General features: G+C 43.6%; 1 protein-coding gene across 1 annotated transcript in view; it reads right to left on the bottom strand.

Annotated features, from left to right (window-relative positions):
- Positions 1–1,656: 1,656 nt before the first annotated feature.
- Positions 1,657–19,745, bottom strand: part of LOC124006695 (vascular endothelial growth factor C-like) — a 19,919-nt gene continuing 1,830 nt past the window's right edge. The window contains exons 2-7 of the mRNA XM_046316771.1: positions 13,176–13,392; positions 6,950–7,140; positions 6,588–6,718; positions 5,671–5,774; positions 5,146–5,482; positions 1,657–2,366 (exon numbers count right to left, since the gene is read on the bottom strand). Coding sequence (XP_046172727.1) covers positions 2,252–2,366; positions 5,146–5,482; positions 5,671–5,774; positions 6,588–6,718; positions 6,950–7,140; positions 13,176–13,392 — 1,095 coding nt within the window. The 3' untranslated portion in view covers positions 1,657–2,251. The remainder of the gene's footprint in view (positions 2,367–5,145; positions 5,483–5,670; positions 5,775–6,587; positions 6,719–6,949; positions 7,141–13,175; positions 13,393–19,745) is intronic.

Raw genomic sequence — 19,745 nt, 5'->3', positions numbered from 1 at the left:
CACCCCTAGCAGCACTCATACACCCCTAGCAGCACTCATACACCACTAGCAGCACTCATACACCTCTAGCAGCACTCATGTACCCCTAGCAGCACTCATGTACCCCTAGCAGCACTCATACGCCCCTGATGATAGGCACTCATACGCCCCTAGCAATAGGCACTCATACATCCCTAGCAGCCCGCACACACCCCTAGCAATAGGCACTCATACACCCCTAGAAGCACTCATACACCCCTAGCAGCACTCATACACCCCTAGCAATAGGCACTCATACACCCATAGCAGCACTCATACACCCCTAGAAGCACTCATACACCCCTAGCAGCACTCATACACCCCTAGCAATAGGCACTCATACACCCCTAGCAGCACTCATACACCCCTAGAAGCACTCATACACCCCTAGCAGCACTCATACACCCCTAGCAATAGGCACTCATACACCCATAGCAGCACTCATACACCCCTAGAAGCACTCATACACCCCTAGCAGCACTCATACACTTACAACAGTTTTATTGCTACCTCTCCATTTGAATGTAGACAGCTGGTTTCCATCTTATTCTGCCACTCTGTACTTCTCTCTGTCAGTTATTTTTTTTCCAGAGTTGAGAACCAGTAAATGAACTTGTCCAGCGTTTCATAATGTGTGCCAAATCTACAGGTTGCTGCAATGAGTTGTTTATTCAGAATAATTCATGATGGTTATTAAGACTTCACAGGGCAGATTCAGACTTGACTGTCCTGGCCACAGGCATAACATAGTATGTTTTCCATCATTTATACCAGGAAGATTTAGGAAGAGCATCAATGAGAACTGTGTGTCTTCCCATTCCTCCCCTTCAATCATAGTAACTGTTGATTGAAAGTAAGAGTTGTTGCTCCAGGTTTAGGAACAACAACACAAAGCTGGAAGAGACTCTTCACAGGGCAGATTCAGACTTGACTATTCTGGCCATAGGCATAACATAGTATCTTTTCCACAATTTATGCTAACAGGATTTAGGAAGAGCATCAAAGAGAACTGTGTGTCTTCCCATTCCTCCCCTTCAATCATAGTAACTGAGAAAAATACATTTCATGAGATGAATTGACACTTTAATTGACACTTTGAGACGGTGGTGTAGCCTTGAAATTGAGATTCACAATATTGAACTTTGTAAAAACAAAAAAAGTAACCTTTCCACTAACAAAACATATATCACCCTTGACAAAGAGTCAACCGTCTAAAGTACTGTCTCTACTCTGTAGGCCTACATATAAACCAAACTATTTGGATTATCACAAACAAAAGCTACTATCACTGAGTTTAGCTATGCAGACCTGTTTCTGTACAGAGGGCTGCGCTGGTTTAGAGTACCAACTGTGGATGGCAGTTTCTAAAGACACAAGCCAGACGGGAATTAGATCTCTCTGCAATTGACCTCGAGATAGTGTTTATTGTTCCAAACACATACGGCTGGTATGAGGAATTTGAGACAAAGGTCTTGGATCCATTTTCACTGCAGGAGTGTGTGTTTTTCAATGCCTTTGTTTTGTGCTTTGAGACATCACATCACACTCTCCATGGTGCCAATCTGGTCTGGTTCCCATAGTCTGTTGCCAAACTTCTTGTCACAAAACTCTTATCAAACACACACCGTACACATTTACCAAAGCCAATCAAGTTTGTATTTTATTTTATCAATAGCGTGTATTTTAAATACAATACAAATAGGATATGACATTAAAAACACACTTTTCATTCACAGCCACCACTGACTACAGTCACACGTTTTGTACAATACAGTATATATGCATGGGCTTTACATTTCAGTCTTTTGTCTTCCTTCTCATGTCAGGGTGTTTCTTCCCAGTTACGTCATCGTCATCTCGGAGAGCTGCAGGGTCACTTGCAATAAATATCAATGTCAGATAATCTAAAAATGATTTCATTTTATGGAATGAATATTTTTTTTCATTTTAACAGCCACACATAATGAATCTGAGGCAATGTCAATAATGTCCATGATTCTGACCATGACCTGCAGTATATAGACGACTGCATCGTTGTGTGCTTCATTGTACGTTCCCTGGTCTGACGATGGAGAGCCTCGCGGCCTATCAGGAGAATTCATTAAAAAAACATTCCCCTATTCTAGCCTCCATCTACCGGCTCTACATTGCAAACACACCGCCTCGTTTCCACCATACAGATACAGTACATTGACCCTAGAGTTTGGCACCAGTGCTGGTAATGCCAGCTTTGTCAGTTCCACTCCCCTGACCTCATGTGGTTGGGTATGCACTGGCAGACGTAGTGGCTGTAGTAGAAGCCTGTTGGACAGCTGTTGTGTGGCTTTCTGCAGGGCAGCCGGTAACAGCTTGGTGTAGGGGAAGAGAAACAGACAGAACTGTTGGTTTTACGCAATGTAATGTAGTTTCAATATAACTATGGGCTGCGTGCATGACCCTGCGTGTGTAGGCTACTTATGCGCGTGCGTGTAATCTGGGACCAATCCCCATAGCCTTAATGATTCTTTCCGGTGTTGAAAAAAAATCTCTTGCTGGAGAGGGGAATTCTGTGCTTACTGGAAAATCTTGTTTCTCCATTCCAAAGAAATGTGTCAGGTGCCTTGCCTCAGCTTCATGTTAAGGGAAGTAAGCAGGATATGAATCCTCACGCTAGAGTTGTACTTCTTATGTAAGTCTTGTTACTAAACTAAGTGTTTTGTAATATTTCTGTAGTTGTCGTTACGTTTAACAGATGTGTAGAACTGTGAACTATGTGGATTTGACGTTCCACTGAAATGTGTATTGCTCATTATACCCATTCAGGATTTAACATTATACAATACAGTATTTAACATTATAGCATACAGTATTTAACATTATAGCATACAGTATTTAACATTATAGCATACAGTATTTAACATTATAGCATACAGTATTTAACATTATAGCATATAGTATTTAACATTATAGCATACAGTATTTAACATGATAACATTCAGTATTTAAGATTATAATGGGGATGGTTCGAGCCCTCAATGCTGATTGGCTGAAAGACGTGGTGTATCAGACCGCATACTGTGGGTATGACAAAAAAAATATTTTTACTGTTCTAATTACATTGGTAACCAGTTTATAATAGCGTTGCGTCGTGCCTAAGAACAGCCCTTAGCTGTGGTATATTGGTGATATACCACACCACCTCAGGTCTTATTGCTTAATTATACCATACAGTATAAACAATTATACCATACAGTATTTAACATCATACCATTCAGTATTTAAAGCTGCAATATGTAACTTTCTGGGCAACCTGACCAAATTTACATAGAAATGTGAGTTATAGATCTGTAATTCTTATTGAAAGCAAGTCTAAGAAGCAGTAGATCTGTTCTATGTGCTCTATTTTATTAAGTTGAGTTTTTGTGTCTTTTACTTTCAGTTTTGCACACCAGCTTCAAATAGCTGAAAATACTATATTTTGGGTTATTCAAAATACACTGTCCTCGGTTGCAACACTCACTACGAGTTCCAAACTGCCTCTGGAAGCAACGTCAGCACAAGAACTGTCTGTCGAGAGCTTCATGAAATGGGTTTCCATGGCCGAGCAGCTGCAGACAAGCCTAAGATCACCATGTGCAATGCTAAGTGTTGGCTGGAGTGGTGTAAAGCTCGCCGCCATTGGACTCTGGAGCAGTGGAAGCGCGTTCTCTGGAGTGATGAATCACACTTCACCATCTGGCAGATGCCAGGAGAACGCTATCTGCCCGAATGCATAGTGTCAACTGTAAAGTTTGGTGGAAGAGGAATAATGGTCTGTGGCTGTTTTTCATGGTTCAGGCTAGGCCCCTTAATTCCAGTGAAGGGATATCTTAACGCTACAGCATAAAAGGACATTCTTGACGATTCTGTGCTTCCAACTTTGTGACAACAGTTTGGGGAAGACCCTTTCCTGTTTCAGCATTACAATGCAATGTGAACGAGGTGAGGTCCATACAGAAATGATTTGTTTAGATCGGTGTGGAAGAACTTGACTGGCCTGCACAGAGCCCTGACCTCAACACCATCGAACACCTTTGGAATGAATTAGAATGCCCACCTCGAGCCAGGCCTAATCACTCAACATCAGAGCCCTGACCTCAACACCATTAAATACCTTTGGAATGAATTAGAATTCCAACCTCGAGCCAGGCCTAATCACTCAACATCAGAGCCCTGACCTCACTAATTTTCCTGTGGCTGAATGGAAGTCCCTGCAGCAATGTTCCAACATCTAGTGGACAGCCTTCCCAGAAGAGTGGAGGCTGTTATAGCAGCAATGTTCCAACATCCACTGGAAAGACTTCCCAGAAGAGTGGAGGCTGTTATGGCAGCAATGTTCCAACATCCACTGGAAAGACTTCCCAGAAGAGTGGAGGCTGTTATAGCAGCAATGTTCCAACATCCACTGGAAAGACTTCCCAGAAGAGTGGAGGCTGTTATAGCAGCAATGTTCCAACATCCACTGGAAAGACTTCCCAGAAGAGTGGAGGCTGTTATGGCAGCAATGTTCCAACATCTAGTGGAAAGTCTTCCCAGAAAAGTGGAGGCTGTAATAGCAGCAAACTAACCCCATATTAATGCCCATGATTTTGGAATGAGATATTCAACGAGCAGGTGTCCATATACTATTAGTCCAGGTCGCAATTGTAAATGAGAACTTGTTCTCAACTGGCCTACCTGGTTAAATAAAGGTGTTCTCAACTGGCCTACCTGGTTAAATAAAGGTGTTCTCAACTGGCCTACCTGGTTAAATAAATGTGCTCTCAACTGGCCTACCTGGTTAAATAAAGGTGTTCTCAACTGGCCTACCTGGTTAAATAAAGGTGTTCTCAACTGGCCTACCTGGTTAAATAAAGGTGAATAAAATAAAAAAAAATGTGGTGTATATTTATTTCACAGCGGTTTAGATGTTGTGTTTTGCTCTTTTCAAATAAAAATAACTGATAACCTATAACAGTAATAGCTTTTTGTTCCCACGCTGTCCTATCCAACTTAGGTCAAACAACACATATTGTTACCTTGGCCACCGTGACAGCATCATAGTTTCGGCGGGGGGGGGGGCATCCAGCATCATATGAAATACCTTCTGTGTTAGATTCTATTTCTTACCTACAGTTGTGTGCGTTGAACCTCTTGCCCTCTAGCAGGCAGGTCTGAGGGCTATCCCTGCACTGGCACAGGCACGTCTCTGGGTTGAGAGGCTGGCTACGGGGGCACTCTGCCCGGCACACACAGCCACACAGCTCTGGGTCCCAGCGTTGGTTGGGAGGGCAGGTCCCCGGGGCGGGCTGGTCCTCACAGAGACACTCACAGGACGCCTGGTCTAGACGCCAGCCCGGCCCACAGCTGGCCTCTGTCAGACCGTTCTCACACACACACTCACAGCTGTCCTCGTCCAGGACTTTGTTGGGGCCACACAGCGCCAGCAAGGCCGACTCCAGGGGTCCTGCACCAGATGGCGGAGAGGAGAGATGCTATTGAGTGTCCCTTATTGACAGACGTCATGTGGTTTAGTACATGTCACTTCAATGTATATCGTCCTAATTTGCCAACTCTCTGACCTATGAGGTATCTCTTGGTGTTGGCGAACAGAAACAACTGGGGTTGTATGGGTATGGAGTTAGTTTAACTTACCCAGCTCTCTCTCAGAGAAGAAGCTTGTGTCCATGGGAACACACAGGCAGCTGGTGGGGTCCCAGACCAGTCCTGTACTGCAGAGAACATCTGGCGGAGAACACCTGCAGAGGGAAGCAGGGACACACAGGCCAGGATCAGATCAGAGGTCTTTTCTTGGCTTAGGGGGACTGCTTGGCTACTCTCACAAAGCATTCCTGTGAAGGGGCTGGACACCATGGGCGGCATGTGGCTCCTCCCTGTGAGAGGGAACTGAATCTGGCTCTCCTCCCTGCTGGCCTTGGCCTGGCAGATAGCCTACACACAGCAGTCGAGAGCAGTTAGGCTGGACACAGGGAGAGGAGAGCAGGGGAAAACATGGCCTCTTCCACATGGCTTCAGTTCAAAGGCAAATGCACACTCAAAGCACTTTGGACCAAATATCTGATGATCTAGCTCATTCCCTTGCATCGTCACACCCTTGTTGTTGTCCACATCAGATAGGATCAGATGGAATGTTTCAGTATCCTTGTCTAAAGTCAGATAGCTATATTGTTACATTGTACCTTCTCACATTTTTAATTTTTTTGGAATTTAGCAGACGCTCTTATCCAAAGCGACTTACAGGAGCATAGAGAGTGAAGTGCCTTGCTCAAGGGCATATGGACAGAATTTTCACCTAGATTGTTTGGGGATTCGAACCAGTGGCCTTTTGGTTACTGGCCCAAAGCACTTAGCCGCTAGGCTACCTACCTAAAAGATGTTGTTCAACATGAACCAAACGGTATTGCTATTGAAAACGGTATTGCTATTGAAAACGGTATTGCTATTGAAAACGGTATTGCTTAATAATAATTGTGTGTGTGTCCACATTGTCTCTCGATCTGCAGGGGTAGATGTTGCGTCTCGAAGGTGACTACTCCTCACTACTCACTCACACGGTGAGGTGGGCTGCAGCAGCCCTCCTGATGACAGAGTGCTGGGGCCTCTTGGACAGACACTCACAGGATGTGTGGTTGATGAACGCCACCATCACCACAGAGTGTTCACGGTGAGTCATCTCCAACAGCTGAGTCCACAGGAGAAACAACACTGTGTCAAAGACTGGTGTTCAGATTTGGGCTCTACCTTATATCCTTTCTTACTGTATACTATGAAACGACAACTCACTAAATAGATATGTTGAAATGTGTTAATAGAATGTCCTTACTAATGTTATTACAGTTTAAGAGCAACTTTACTTGAGTGTCAGCATTGTTGAACATTTTGAATGATATCTAGTTTGTCCTCTGTTGCTCACCGTCTTGTTGCTGTAAGTATGGCTGGTGTTGGTGCAGTACAGACCCTCGTGGGTACAGCAGCCCCCACAGCGGTGCACAGACACACAGCGAGGCATGTAGAAGTGACGGGTGCTCTCTGGGTACTCTTTAGACACCTCCAGACACACCTCCCGAGGACTGCACATGGTACGCTGGATCTCCTCCAGAATAACTGGGGACGAATGGAGGAACAGCAACAGACAGGTTATCAGGGATGAATGGAGGAACAGCATTAACAGACAGGTTATCAGGGATGAATGGAGGAACATTAACAGACAGGTTATCAGGGATGAATGGAGGAACAGCAGCAACAGACAGGTTATCAGGGATGAATGGAGGAACAGCAGCAACAGACAGGTTATCAGGGATGAATGGAGGAACATTAACAGACAGGTTATCAGGGATGAATGGAGGAACATTAACAGACAGGTTATCAGGGATGAATGGAGGAACAGCAGCAACAGACAGGTTATCAGGGATGAATGGAGGAACAGCAGCAACAGACAGGTTATCAGGGATGAATGGAGGAACATTAACAGACAGGTTATCAGGGATGAATGGAGGAACAGCAGCAACAGACAGGTTATCAGGGATGAATGGAGGAACATTAACAGACAGGTTATCAGGGATGAATGGAGGAACAGCAGCAACAGACAGGTTATCAGGGACGAATGGAGGAACAGCAACAGACAGGTTATCAGGGATGAATGGAGGAACATTAACAGACAGGTTATCAGGGATGAATGGAGGAACAGCAGCAACAGACAGGTTATCAGGGATGAATGGAGGAACATTAACAGACAGGTTATCAGGGATGAATGGAGGAACATTAACAGACAGGTTATCAGGGATGAATGGAGGAACATTAACAGACAGGTTATCAGGGATGAATGGAGGAACAGCAGCAACAGACAGGTTATCAGGGATGAATGGAGGAACATTAACAGACAGGTTATCAGGGATGAATGGAGGAACAGCAACAGACAGGTTATCAGGGATGAATGGAGGAACATTAACAGACAGGTTATCAGGGATGAATGGAGGAAACAGCAACAGACAGGTTATCAGGGATGAATGGAGGAACAGCAGCAACAGACAGGTTATCAGGGATGAATGGAGGAACATTAACAGACAGGTTATCAGGGATGAATGGAGGAACATTAACAGACAGGTTATCAGGGATGAATGGAGGAACATTAACAGACAGGTTATCAGGGATGAATGGAGGAACAGCAGCAACAGACAGGTTATCAGGGATGAATGGAGGAACAGCAGCAACAGACAGGTTATCAGGGATGAATGGAGGAACATTAACAGACAGGTTATCAGGGATGAATGGAGGAACATTAACAGACAGGTTATCAGGGATGAATGGAGGAACATTAACAGACAGGTTATCAGGGATGAATGGAGGAACAGCAGCAACAGACAGGTTATCAGGGATGAATGGAGGAACAGCAGCAACAGACAGGTTATCAGGGATGAATGGAGGAACATTAACAGACAGGTTATCAGGGATGAATGGAGGAACATTAACAGACAGGTTATCAGGGACAAATGGAGGAACAGCAGCAACAGACAGGTTATCAGGGATGAATGGAGGAACATTAACAGACAGGTTATCAGGGATGAATGGAGGAACATTAACAGACAGGTTATCAGGGACAAATGGAGGAACAGCAGCAACAGACAGGTTATCAGGGATGAATGGAGGAACATTAACAGACAGGTTATCAGGGATGAATGGAGGAACATTAACAGACAGGTTATCAGGGATGAATGGAGGAACATTAACAGACAGGTTATCAGGGATGAATGGAGGAACAGCAGCAACAGACAGGTTATCAGGGATGAATGGAGGAACAGCAGCAACAGACAGGTTATCAGGGATGAATGGAGGAACATTAACAGACAGGTTATCAGGGATGAATGGAGGAACAGCAGCAACAGACAGGTTATCAGGGATGAATGGAGGAACATTAACAGACAGGTTATCAGGGATGAATGGAGGAACAGCAACAGACAGGTTATCAGGGATGAATGGAGGAACAGCAGCAACAGACAGGTTATCAGGGATGAATGGAGGAACAGCAGCAACAGACAGGTTATCAGGGATGAATGGAGGAACATTAACAGACAGGTTATCAGGGATGAATGGAGGAACATTAACAGACAGGTTATCAGGGATGAATGGAGGAACAGCAGCAACAGACAGGTTATCAGGGATATAAAGAATATCCTGACTGATATGGAATACAATAGAACATCCGGAACATTCTGTTCTTGACCATCTTAAGTCAAATCAAATCAAATCGTATTTGTCACATACACATGGTTAGCAGATGTTAATGCGAGTGTAGCGAAATGCTTGTGCTTCTAGTTCCGACAATGCAGTGATAACCAACAAGTAATCTAACTAACAATTCCAAAACTACTGTCTTATACACAGTGTAAGGGGATAAATAATATGTACATAAGGATATATGAATGAGTGATGGTACAGAGCAGCATAGGCAAGATACAGTAGATGGTATCGAGTACAGTATATACATATGAGATGAGTATGTAAACAAAGTGGCATAGTTAAAGTGGCTAGTGATACATGTATTACATAAGGATGCAGTCGATGATATAGAGTACAGTATATACGTATTCATATGAGATGAATAATGTAGGGTAAGTAACATTATATAGGGTAACATTGTTTAAAGTGGTTAGTGATATATTTACATAATTTCCCATCAATTCCCATTATTAAAGTGGCTGGAGTTGAGTCAGTGTCAGTGTGTTGGCAGCAGCCACTCAATGTTAGTGGTGGCTGTTTAACAGTCTGATGGCCTTGAGATAGAAGCTGTTTTTCAGTCTCTCGGTCCCAGCTTTGATGCACCTGTACTGGCCTCACCTTCTGGATGATAGCGGGGTGAACAGGCAGTGGCTCAGGTGGTTGTTGTCCTTGATGATCTTTATGGCCTTCCTGTAACATCGGGTGGTGTAGGTGTCCTGGAGGGCAGGTAGTTTGCCCCCGGTGATGCGTTGTGCAGACCTCACTACCCTCTGGAGAGCCTTACGGTTGAGGGTGGAGCAGTTGCCGTACCAGGCGGTGATACAGCCCACCAGGATGCTCTCGATTGTGCATCTGTAGAAGTTTGTGAGTGCTTTTGGTGACAAGCCAAATTTCTTCAGCCTCCTGAGGTTGAAGAGGCGCTGCTGCGCCTTCTTCACGATGCTGTCTGTGGGAGTGGACCAATTCAGTTTGTCTGTGATGTGTATGCCGAGGAACTTAAAACTTGCTACCCTCTCCACTACTGTTCCATCGATGTGGATAGGGAGGTGTTCCCTCTGCTGTTTCCTGAAGTCCACAATCATCTCCTTAGTTTTGTTGACGTTGAGTGTGAGGTTATTTTCCTGACACCACACTCCGAGGGCCCTCACCTCCTCCCTGTAGGCCGTCTCGTCGTTGTTGGTAATCAAGCCTACCACTGTTGTGTCGTCCGCAAACTTGATGATTGAGTTGGAGGCGTGCGTGGCCACGCAGTCGTGGGTGAACAGGGAGTACAGGAGAGGGCTCAGAACGCACCCTTGTGGGGCCCCAGTGTTGAGGATCAGCGGGGAGGAGATGTTGTTGCCTACCCTCACCACCTGGGGGCGGCCCGTCAGGAAGTCCAGTACCCAGTTGCACAGGGCGGGGTCGAGACCCAGGGTCTCGAGCTTGATGACGAGCTTGGAGGGTACTATGGTGTTGAATGCCGAGCTGTAGTCGATGAACAGCATTCTCACATAGGTATGCCTCTTGTCCAGATGGGTTAGGGCAGTGTGCAGTGTGGTTGAGATTGCATCGTCTGTGGACCTATTTGGGCGGTAAGCAAATTGGAGTGGGTCTAGGGTGTCAGGTAGGGTGGAGGTGATATGGTCCTTGACTAGTCTCTCAAAGCACTTCATGATGACGGAAATGAGTGCTACGGGGTGGTAGTCGTTTAGCTCAGTTACCTTAGTTTTCTTGGGAACAGGAACAATGGTGGCCCTCTTGAAGCATGTGGGAACAGCAGACTGGTATAGGGATTGATTGAATATGTCCGTAAACACACCGGCCAGCTGGTCTGCGCATGCTCTGAGGGCGCGGCTGGGGATGCCGTCTGGGCCTGCAGCCTTGCGTGGGTTAACACGTTTACATGTCTTACTCACCTCGGCTGCAGTGAAGGAGAGACCGCATGTTTTCGTTGCAGGCCGTGTCAGTGGCACTGTATTGTCCTCGAAGCGGGCAAAAAAGTTATTTAGTCTACCTGGGAGCAAGACATCCTGGTCCGTGACAGGGCTGGATTTCTTCCTGTAGTCCGTGATTGACTGTAGACCCTGCCACATGCCTCTTGTGTCTGAGCCGTTGAATTGAGATTCTACTTTGTCTCTGTACTGACGCTTAGCTTGTTTGATAGCCTTGTGGAGGGAATAGCTGCACTGTTTGTATTCGGTCATGTTACCAGACACCTTGCCCTGATTAAAAGCAGTGGTTCGCGCTTTCAGTTTCACGCGAATGCTGCCATCAATCCACGGTTTCTGGTTAGAGAACGTTTTAATCGTTGCTATGGGAACGACATCTTCAACGCACGTTCTAATGAACTCGCACACCGAATCAGCGTATTCGTCAATATTGTTAACTGATGCAATACGAAACATATCCCAGTCCACGTGATGGAAGCAGTCTTGGAGTGTGGAGTCAGCTTGGTCGGACCAGCGTTGGACAGACCTCAGCGTGGGAGCCTCTTGTTTTAGTTTCTGTCTGTAGGCAGGGATCAACAAAATGGAGTCGTGGTCAGCTTTTCCAAAAGGGGGGCGGGGCAGGGCCTTATATGCATCGCGGAAGTTAGAGTAACAATGATCCAAGGTTTTTCCACCCCTGGTTGCGCAATCGATATGCTGATAAAATTTAGGGAGTCTTGTTTTCAGATTAGCCTTGTTAAAATCCCCAGCAACAATGAATGCAGCCTCCGGATAAATGGTTTCCAGTTTGCAAAGAGTTAAATAAAGTTCGTTCAGAGCTATCGATGTGTCTGCTTGGGGGGGGGGGATATATACGGCTGTGATTATAATCAAAGAGAATTCTCTTGGTAGATAATGCGGTCTACATTTGATTGTGAGGAATTCTAAATCAGGTGAACAGAAGGATTTGAGTTCCTGTATGTTTCTTTCATCACACCATGTCTCGTTAGCCATAAGGTATACGCCCCCGCCCCTCTTCTTACCAGAAAGATGTCTGTTTCTGTCGGCGCGATGCGTGGAGAAACCCGTTGGCTGCACCGCATCGGATAGCGTCTCTCCAGTGAGCCATGTTTCCGTGGAGCAAAGAACGTTACAGTCTCCGATGTCCCTCTGGAATGCTACCCTTGCTCGGATTTCATCAACCTTGTTGTCAAGAGACTGGACATTGGCAAGAAGAATGCTAGGGAGTGGTGCACGGTGTGCCAGTCTCTGGAGTCTGACCAGAAGAGCGCCTCGTTTCCTTCTTTTTCGGTGTCGCAGCATGGGATCCATTCCGCTGTCCTGTTTGAAAGGCAGAACACAGGATCCGCGTCGCGAAAAACATATTCTTCGTCGTACTGATGGTGAGTTGACGCTGATCTTATATTCAGTAGTTCTTCTCGACTGTATGTAATGAAACCTAAGATGACCTGGGGTACTAATGTAAGAAATAACACGTAAAAAAAACAAAAAACTGCATAGTTTCCTAGGAACGCGAAGCGAGGCGGCCATCTCTGTCGGCGCCTCGCTAATAATGCTGCTGCATTAGGATTAGGCTATGTTGCTTGGTTGGTTGCAACATCCAACGACATTGTACCCACACCTACAGTTAGAGTTTTGGAATGGTTCATTTCCTTTTGGAAAGCCCATTCCAATAATCACAGAGCCACACTGCCACAAACTAAGCCACATTATGAGAGATGTCATTTGATGAAGGATTGAATTCAACAAATCATTTCCTTTTTAGTGCAATCTCTGTTGTCAGATGACCACCATAATTATGTGCCTCTTTAACTGTTAGGAAAATGAACAAAGTCCTTTCTTTCTCCTTTTAACACAGACACCCATTTGTGGGTTTGGGGAAAGAGAAATGGGGTTATCACACAAAATTATGCACCCTGTGGGATGGGAAGACAACTTTCTTTCTCTATCGGTGTAGGCTGTTATTAGGGCCAATTAACTGAAGAGCTTTACCGTCAAAGGTGCCGTCGTCAGACTTGTACAGTGCCCCCTCCCTGGGCTTGCCCCAGGCCCAGACGTCGTCTTCAGGATGGAGAGGAGTGGAGGTGCGCTGGGTTTTCCTACGTAGGCAATGCTGCACCAGACTGTACTCTGGGTACAACAGCTCCACCAGCTCGTCCACATTGGACACTGTGTCTAAATCACTGAGTCCCTCCCCAACCAGCGGGGCCTATCGAGGAACAAAATGAACAGATTTATATATTTGATCTAACAAAATTCAATCAAAATCAGTTGATTATGCACTGCAATATACTATGTACAAATTTATTGAGTGTCTCAAGAGAGTTTATTTTGTGTCTCAACTGAGTTTATTGAGTGTCTCAAGAGAGTTTATTGAGTGTCTCAACAGAGTTTATTGAGTGTCTCAACAGAGTTTATTGAGTGTCTCAAGAGAGTTTATTGAGTGTCTCAACATAGTTTATTGAGTGTCTCAAGAGAGTTTATTGAGTGTCTCAACATAGTTTATTGAGTGTCTCAACAGAGTTTATTGAGTGTCTCAAGAGAGTTTATTGAGTGTCTCAACATAGTTTATTGAGTGTCTCAAGAGAGTTTATTGAGTGTCTCAACATAGTTTATTGAGTGTCTCAACAGAGTTTATTGAGTGTCTCAACAGAGTTTATTGAGTGTCTCAACAGAGTTTATTGAGTGTCTCAACAGAGTTTATTGAGTGTCTCAACAGAGTTTATTGAGTGTCTCAACAGAGTTTATTGAGTGTCTCAACAGAGTTTATTGAGTGTCTCAACAGAGTTTATTGAGTGTCTCAACAGTTTATTGAGTATCTCAACAGAGTTTATTGAGTGTCTCAACAGAGTTTATTGAGTATCTCAACAGAGTTTATCGGGGCAGCAGGTAGCCTAGTGGTTAGAGCGTTGGGCCAGGAACTGAAAAGATGCTGGATTGAATCCCCGAGCTGACAAGGTAAAAATCTGTCGTTCTGCCCCTGAACAAGGTAGTTAACCCACTGTTCCCTGGTAGGCCATCATTGTAAATAAGAATTTGTTTTTAACTGGCTTGCCTAGTTAAATAAAGGTTACATATATATGTATATGTATATATAATCAATAAATATACACTGCTCCAAAAAATAAAGGGAACACTAAAATAACACATCCTAGATCTGAATTAATTAAATATTCTTATTAAATACTTTTTTATTTACATAGTTGAATGTGCTGACAACAAAATCACACAAAAATGAACAATGGAAATCAAATGTATCAACCCATGGAGGTCTGGATTTGGAGTCACACTCAAAATTAAAGTGGAAAACCACACTACAGGCTGATCCAACTTTGATGTAATGTCCTTAAAACAAGTCAAAATGAGGCTCAGTAGTGTGTGTGGCCTCCACGTGCCTGTATGACCTCCCTACAACGCCTGGGCATGCTCCTGATGAGGTGGCGGATGGTCTCCTGAGGGATCTCCTCCCAGATCTGGACTAAAGCATCCGCCAACTCCTGGACAGTCTGTGGTGCAACGTGGCGTTGGTGGATGGAGCGAGACATGATGTCCCAGATGTGCTCAATTGGATTCAGGTCTGGGGAACGGGCGGGCCAGTCCATAGCATTAATGCCTTCCTCTTGCTGGAACTGCTGACACACTCCAGCCCCATGAGGTCTAGCATTGTCTTGCATTAGGAGGAACCCAGGGCCAACCGCACCAGCATATGGTCTCACAAGGGGTCTGAGGATCTCATCTCAGTACCTAATGGCAGTCATGCTACCTCTAGTGAGCACATGGAGGGTTGTGCGGCCACCCAAAGAAATGCCACCCCACACCATGGCTGACCCACCGCCAACCGGTCATGCTGGAGGATGTTGCAGGCAGCAAAACCTTCTCTATGGCGTCTCCAGACTCTGTCATGTCTGTCACGTGCTCAGTGTGAACCTGCTTTCATCTGTGTAGAGCACAGGGCGCCAGTGGCGAATTTGCCAATCTTGGTGTTCTCTGGCAAATGCCAAACGTCCTGCACGGTGTTGGGCTGTAAGCACAACCCCCACCTGTGGACGTCGGGCCCTCATACCACCCTCATGGAGTCTGTTTCTGACCATTTGAGCAGACACATGCACATTTGTGGCCTGCTGGAGGTCATTTTGCAGGGCTCTGGCAGTGCTCCTCCTTGCACAAAGGCGGAGGTAGTGGTCCTGCTGCTGGGTTGTTGCCCTCCTACGACCTCCTCCACGTCTCCTGATGTACTGGCCTGTCTCCTGGTAGCGCCTCCATACTCTGGACACTACGCTGACAGACACAGCAAACCTTCTTGCCACAGCTCGCATTGATGTACCATCCTGAATGAGCTGCACTACCTGAGCCACTTGTGTGGGTTGTAGACTCCGTCTCATGCTACCACTAGAGTGAAAGCACCGCCAGCATTCAAAAGTGACCAAAACATCAGCCAGGAAGCATAGGAACTGAGAAGTGGTCTGTGGTCCCCACCTGCAGAACCGCTCCTTTATTTGGGGTGTCTTGCTAATTGCCTATAATTTCCACCTGTTGTCTATTCCATTTGCACAAGAGCATGTGAAATTTATTGTCAATCAGTGTTGCTTCCTAAGTGGACAGTTTGATTTTACAGAAGTGTGATTGACTTGGAGTTACATTGTGTTGTTTAAGTGTTCCCTTTATTTTTTTGAGCAGTGTATATATTTATATATTTAATCTCAACAGAGTTTGAGTATCTTAACAGAGTGTATTGAGTATCACAACATACACTTCTGTTCAAAAGTTTGGGGTCACTTAGAAATGTCCTTCGTTTTGAATGAAAAGCACATTTTTTTGTACATTAAAATAACATCAAATTGATAAGAAATACAGTGTAGACATTGTTAATGTTGTAAATGACTATTGTAGCTGGATACGTCTGATTTTTAATGGAATATCTACATAGGCGTACAGAGGCCCATTATCAGCAACCATCACTCCTGTGTTCCAATTACATGTTGTGTTAGCTAATCCAAGTTTATAATTTTAACAGGCTAATTGATCATTAGACCACACTTTTGTAATTATTTTAGCACAGCTGAAAACTGTTGTTCTGATTAAAGAAGAAATCAAACTGGCAGCTTCATTACATAGTACCCGCAAAACACCAGTCTCAACGTCAACAGTGATGTAGCTTTCAAGGCAGAGTTGCAAAGAAAAAGCAATATCTCAAACTGGCCAATAAAAAGAAAAGATTAAGATGGGCAAAATAACACAGACACTGGACAGAGGAACTCTTCCTAGAAGGCCAGCATCCCGGAGTCGTCTCTTCACTGTTGACGTTGAGACTGGTGTTTTGCGTGTACTATTAAACGAAACTGCCAGTTGAGGACTTGTGAGGCATCAGTTTCTCAAACTAGACACTCTAATGCACTTGTAATCTTGCTCAGTTGTGCCCCGGGGCCTCCCACTCCTCTTTCTATTCTGGTTAGAGCCAGTTTGCTCTGTTCTGTGAAGGGAGTAGTACACAGCGTTGTATGAGATCTTCAGTTTCTTGGCAACTTGGCTTCAGATACTCACCTAGTCTAAAGAAGGCCAGTTTTATTGCTTCTTTAAATCAGCACAACAGTTTTCATCTGTGCTAACATAATTGCAAAAGGGTTTTCTAATGATCAATTAGCCTTTTAAAATTATTAACTTGGATTAGCTAACACAACGTGCCATTGGAACACAGGAGTGATGGTGGCTGATAATGGGCCTCCAGCTACAATAGTCATTTACAACATTAACAATGTCTGGACTGTGGATCAATTTGATGTTATTTTAATGGACAAAAAAATGGCTTCTCTTTCAAAAACAAGGACATTTCTAAGTGACCCCAAACTTTTGAACGGTAGTGTACACGTGAGTTTGATTAGGAGAATACAATTTATTAAGTCAGAATCAGAAATGTCTATATTGCAATCCATCCCTAGGGCATCACTGTAACATTATCACTGTCTGCCTCAGAGATCAACACCCACCAAGCAGCCTGGGTGCTACCTTGTCATTCTGGAAACAAATGCTGTTGTTGTATCTATCCGAGTTGGTAAAGCTAGACTGGCACTTTGGCAGCGACACCATGGAAACTGAGCCAGTATGGGGAAACTAAGCAATGCAAGATCATATTTTTTTCCAATGAGATTAGCCAAGTTCTTTCTTAGAGATAAGGAACAAGATTATTATGTCTGTTATAATCAAAGTTCTGCGTATTCCGATGGATGCCTTGAGTTCACTATTGGTAAATATATGTATGTAAGTATTTATACAGTACATTAAAACATTTGGACACACCTACTCATTCCAGGGTTTTTCTTTATTGATACTATTTTCTACATTGTAGAATAAGAGTGAAAAACTATAAAACTATAAAATAACACATATGAAATCATGTAGTAACCAAAAAAGTGTTAAACAAATATAAATATATTTTATATTTGAGATTCTTCAAACATCCACATTTGCCTTGATGACAGCTTTACATACTCTTGGCATTCTCTCAACCAACTTCATAAGGAATGCTTTTCCAACCGTCTTGAAGGAGTTCCCACATATGCTGAGCACTTGTTGGCTGCTTTTCTTTTACTCTGCGGTCTAACTCATCTCAATTGGGTTGAGGTTGGGTGATTGTGGAGGCCAGGTCATCTGATGCAGCACTCCATCACTCTTATTTTTGGTCAAACAGCCCTTACACAGCCTGGAGGTGTGTTTTGGGTCAATGTCTTGTTGGAAAATAAATGATAGTACCACTAAGCGCAAACCAGATGGGATGGCGTATCGCTGCAGAATGCTGTTGTAGCCATGATGGTTAAGTGTGCCTTGAATTCTAAATAAATCTCAGACAGTGTCACCAGCAAAGCACCATCACACCATAACACCTCCTCCTTTACGGTGGGAAATACACATGCAGAGATCATCCGTTCACCCACACCGCGTCTCACAAAGACACACAAGGCACTGCAACCTACATGATCTGACATAGTCTTCAGAGTGAATGTTTTATCATCACACCCAACCTATTGTCAGTTTACCTCACTATTGTTATAACGTAGCCACAGCTCTGAATGGCTCTTGAGTGGAATGTAACCATCAAAAGTCACTTTGCTTGTGTTTCAAACAAATCCTCACTGGACTCTATTATCCAAATTGACAATCCCTCAATCCCTCTCTCCATTCAACCTTTTCAATGGTAGACATGTCTGTCTAAAGGTGTGGCCTACCACCCTCAACAGGGGAAATAGACATGCACATTAAGACTTATTCATTCATTCACCTTCAATGACACACAATGTAGCCACAGAGGAGGGGATTGTATTGCCAAATAAAGACACACCCACTGTAGTGAAACCAACAACTACGCCCTGAGTAACGAGTGTGGGAAACTGCCTGTCTTGTCTGTTTATTGAACGATAGATATTGCTTTAGTCAACAAACTGATTGTTAACAAACAGATTTAGTCAACAAAGAGATTTAGTCAACAAACAGATTTAGTCAACAAACAGATTTAGTCAACAAACTGATTGTTAACAAACAGATTTAGTCAACAAACAGATTTAGTCAACAAACTGATTTAGTCAACAAACAGATTTAGTCAACAAACTGATGTAGTCAACAAACAGATTTAGTCAACAAACAGATTGAGTCAACAAACTGAATTAGTCAACTAACTGATGTAGTCAACAAGCTGAATTAGTCAACTAACTGATGTAGTCAACAAACTGAATTAGTCAACTAACTGATGTAGTCAACAAACTGATGTAGTCAACAAAATGATGTAGTCAACAAACTGAATTAGTCAACAAACTGAATTAGTCAACAAACTGATGTAGTCAACAAACTGAATTAGTCAACAAACTGATGTAGTCAACAAACTGAATTAGTCAACAAACTGATGTAGTCAACAAACTGATGTAGTCAACAAACTGATGTAGTCAACAAACTGATGTAGTCAACAAACTGAATTAGTCAACAAACTGAATTAGTCAACAAACTGAATTAGTCAACAAACTGATGTAGTCAACAAACTGATGTAGTCAACAAACTGATGTAGTCAACAAACTGATGTAGTCAACAAACTGAATTAGTCAACAAACTGAATTAGTCAACAAACTGATGTAGTCAACAAACTGATGTAGTCAACAAACTGAATTAGTCAACAAACAGATATAGTCAACAAACTGATGTAGTCAACAAACTGATGTAGTCAACAAACTGATGTAGTCAACAAACTGATGTAGTCAACAAACTGAATTAGTCAACAAACTGATGTAGTCAACAAACTGAATTAGTTAACAAACTGATGTGGTCAACAAACTGAATTAGTTAACAAACTGATGTAGTCAACAAACTGAATTAGTCAACAAACTGATGTAGTCAACAAACTGAATTAGTCAACAAACTGATGTAGTCAACAAACTGATGTAGTCAACAAACTGAATTAGTCAACAAACTGATGTAGTCAACAAACTGATGTAGTCAACAAACTGAATTAGTCAACAAACTGATGTAGTCAACAAACTGATGTAGTCAACAAACTGAATTAGTTAACAAACTGATGTGGTC

The sequence above is a fragment of the Oncorhynchus gorbuscha genome, linkage group LG20 (genome assembly GCF_021184085.1).
Source record: "Oncorhynchus gorbuscha isolate QuinsamMale2020 ecotype Even-year linkage group LG20, OgorEven_v1.0, whole genome shotgun sequence".
NCBI lineage: Eukaryota > Metazoa > Chordata > Actinopteri > Salmoniformes > Salmonidae > Oncorhynchus > Oncorhynchus gorbuscha.
Note: the sequence above shows the minus strand (reverse complement) of the source record. Positions and strands in the feature narration are given on the sequence as shown.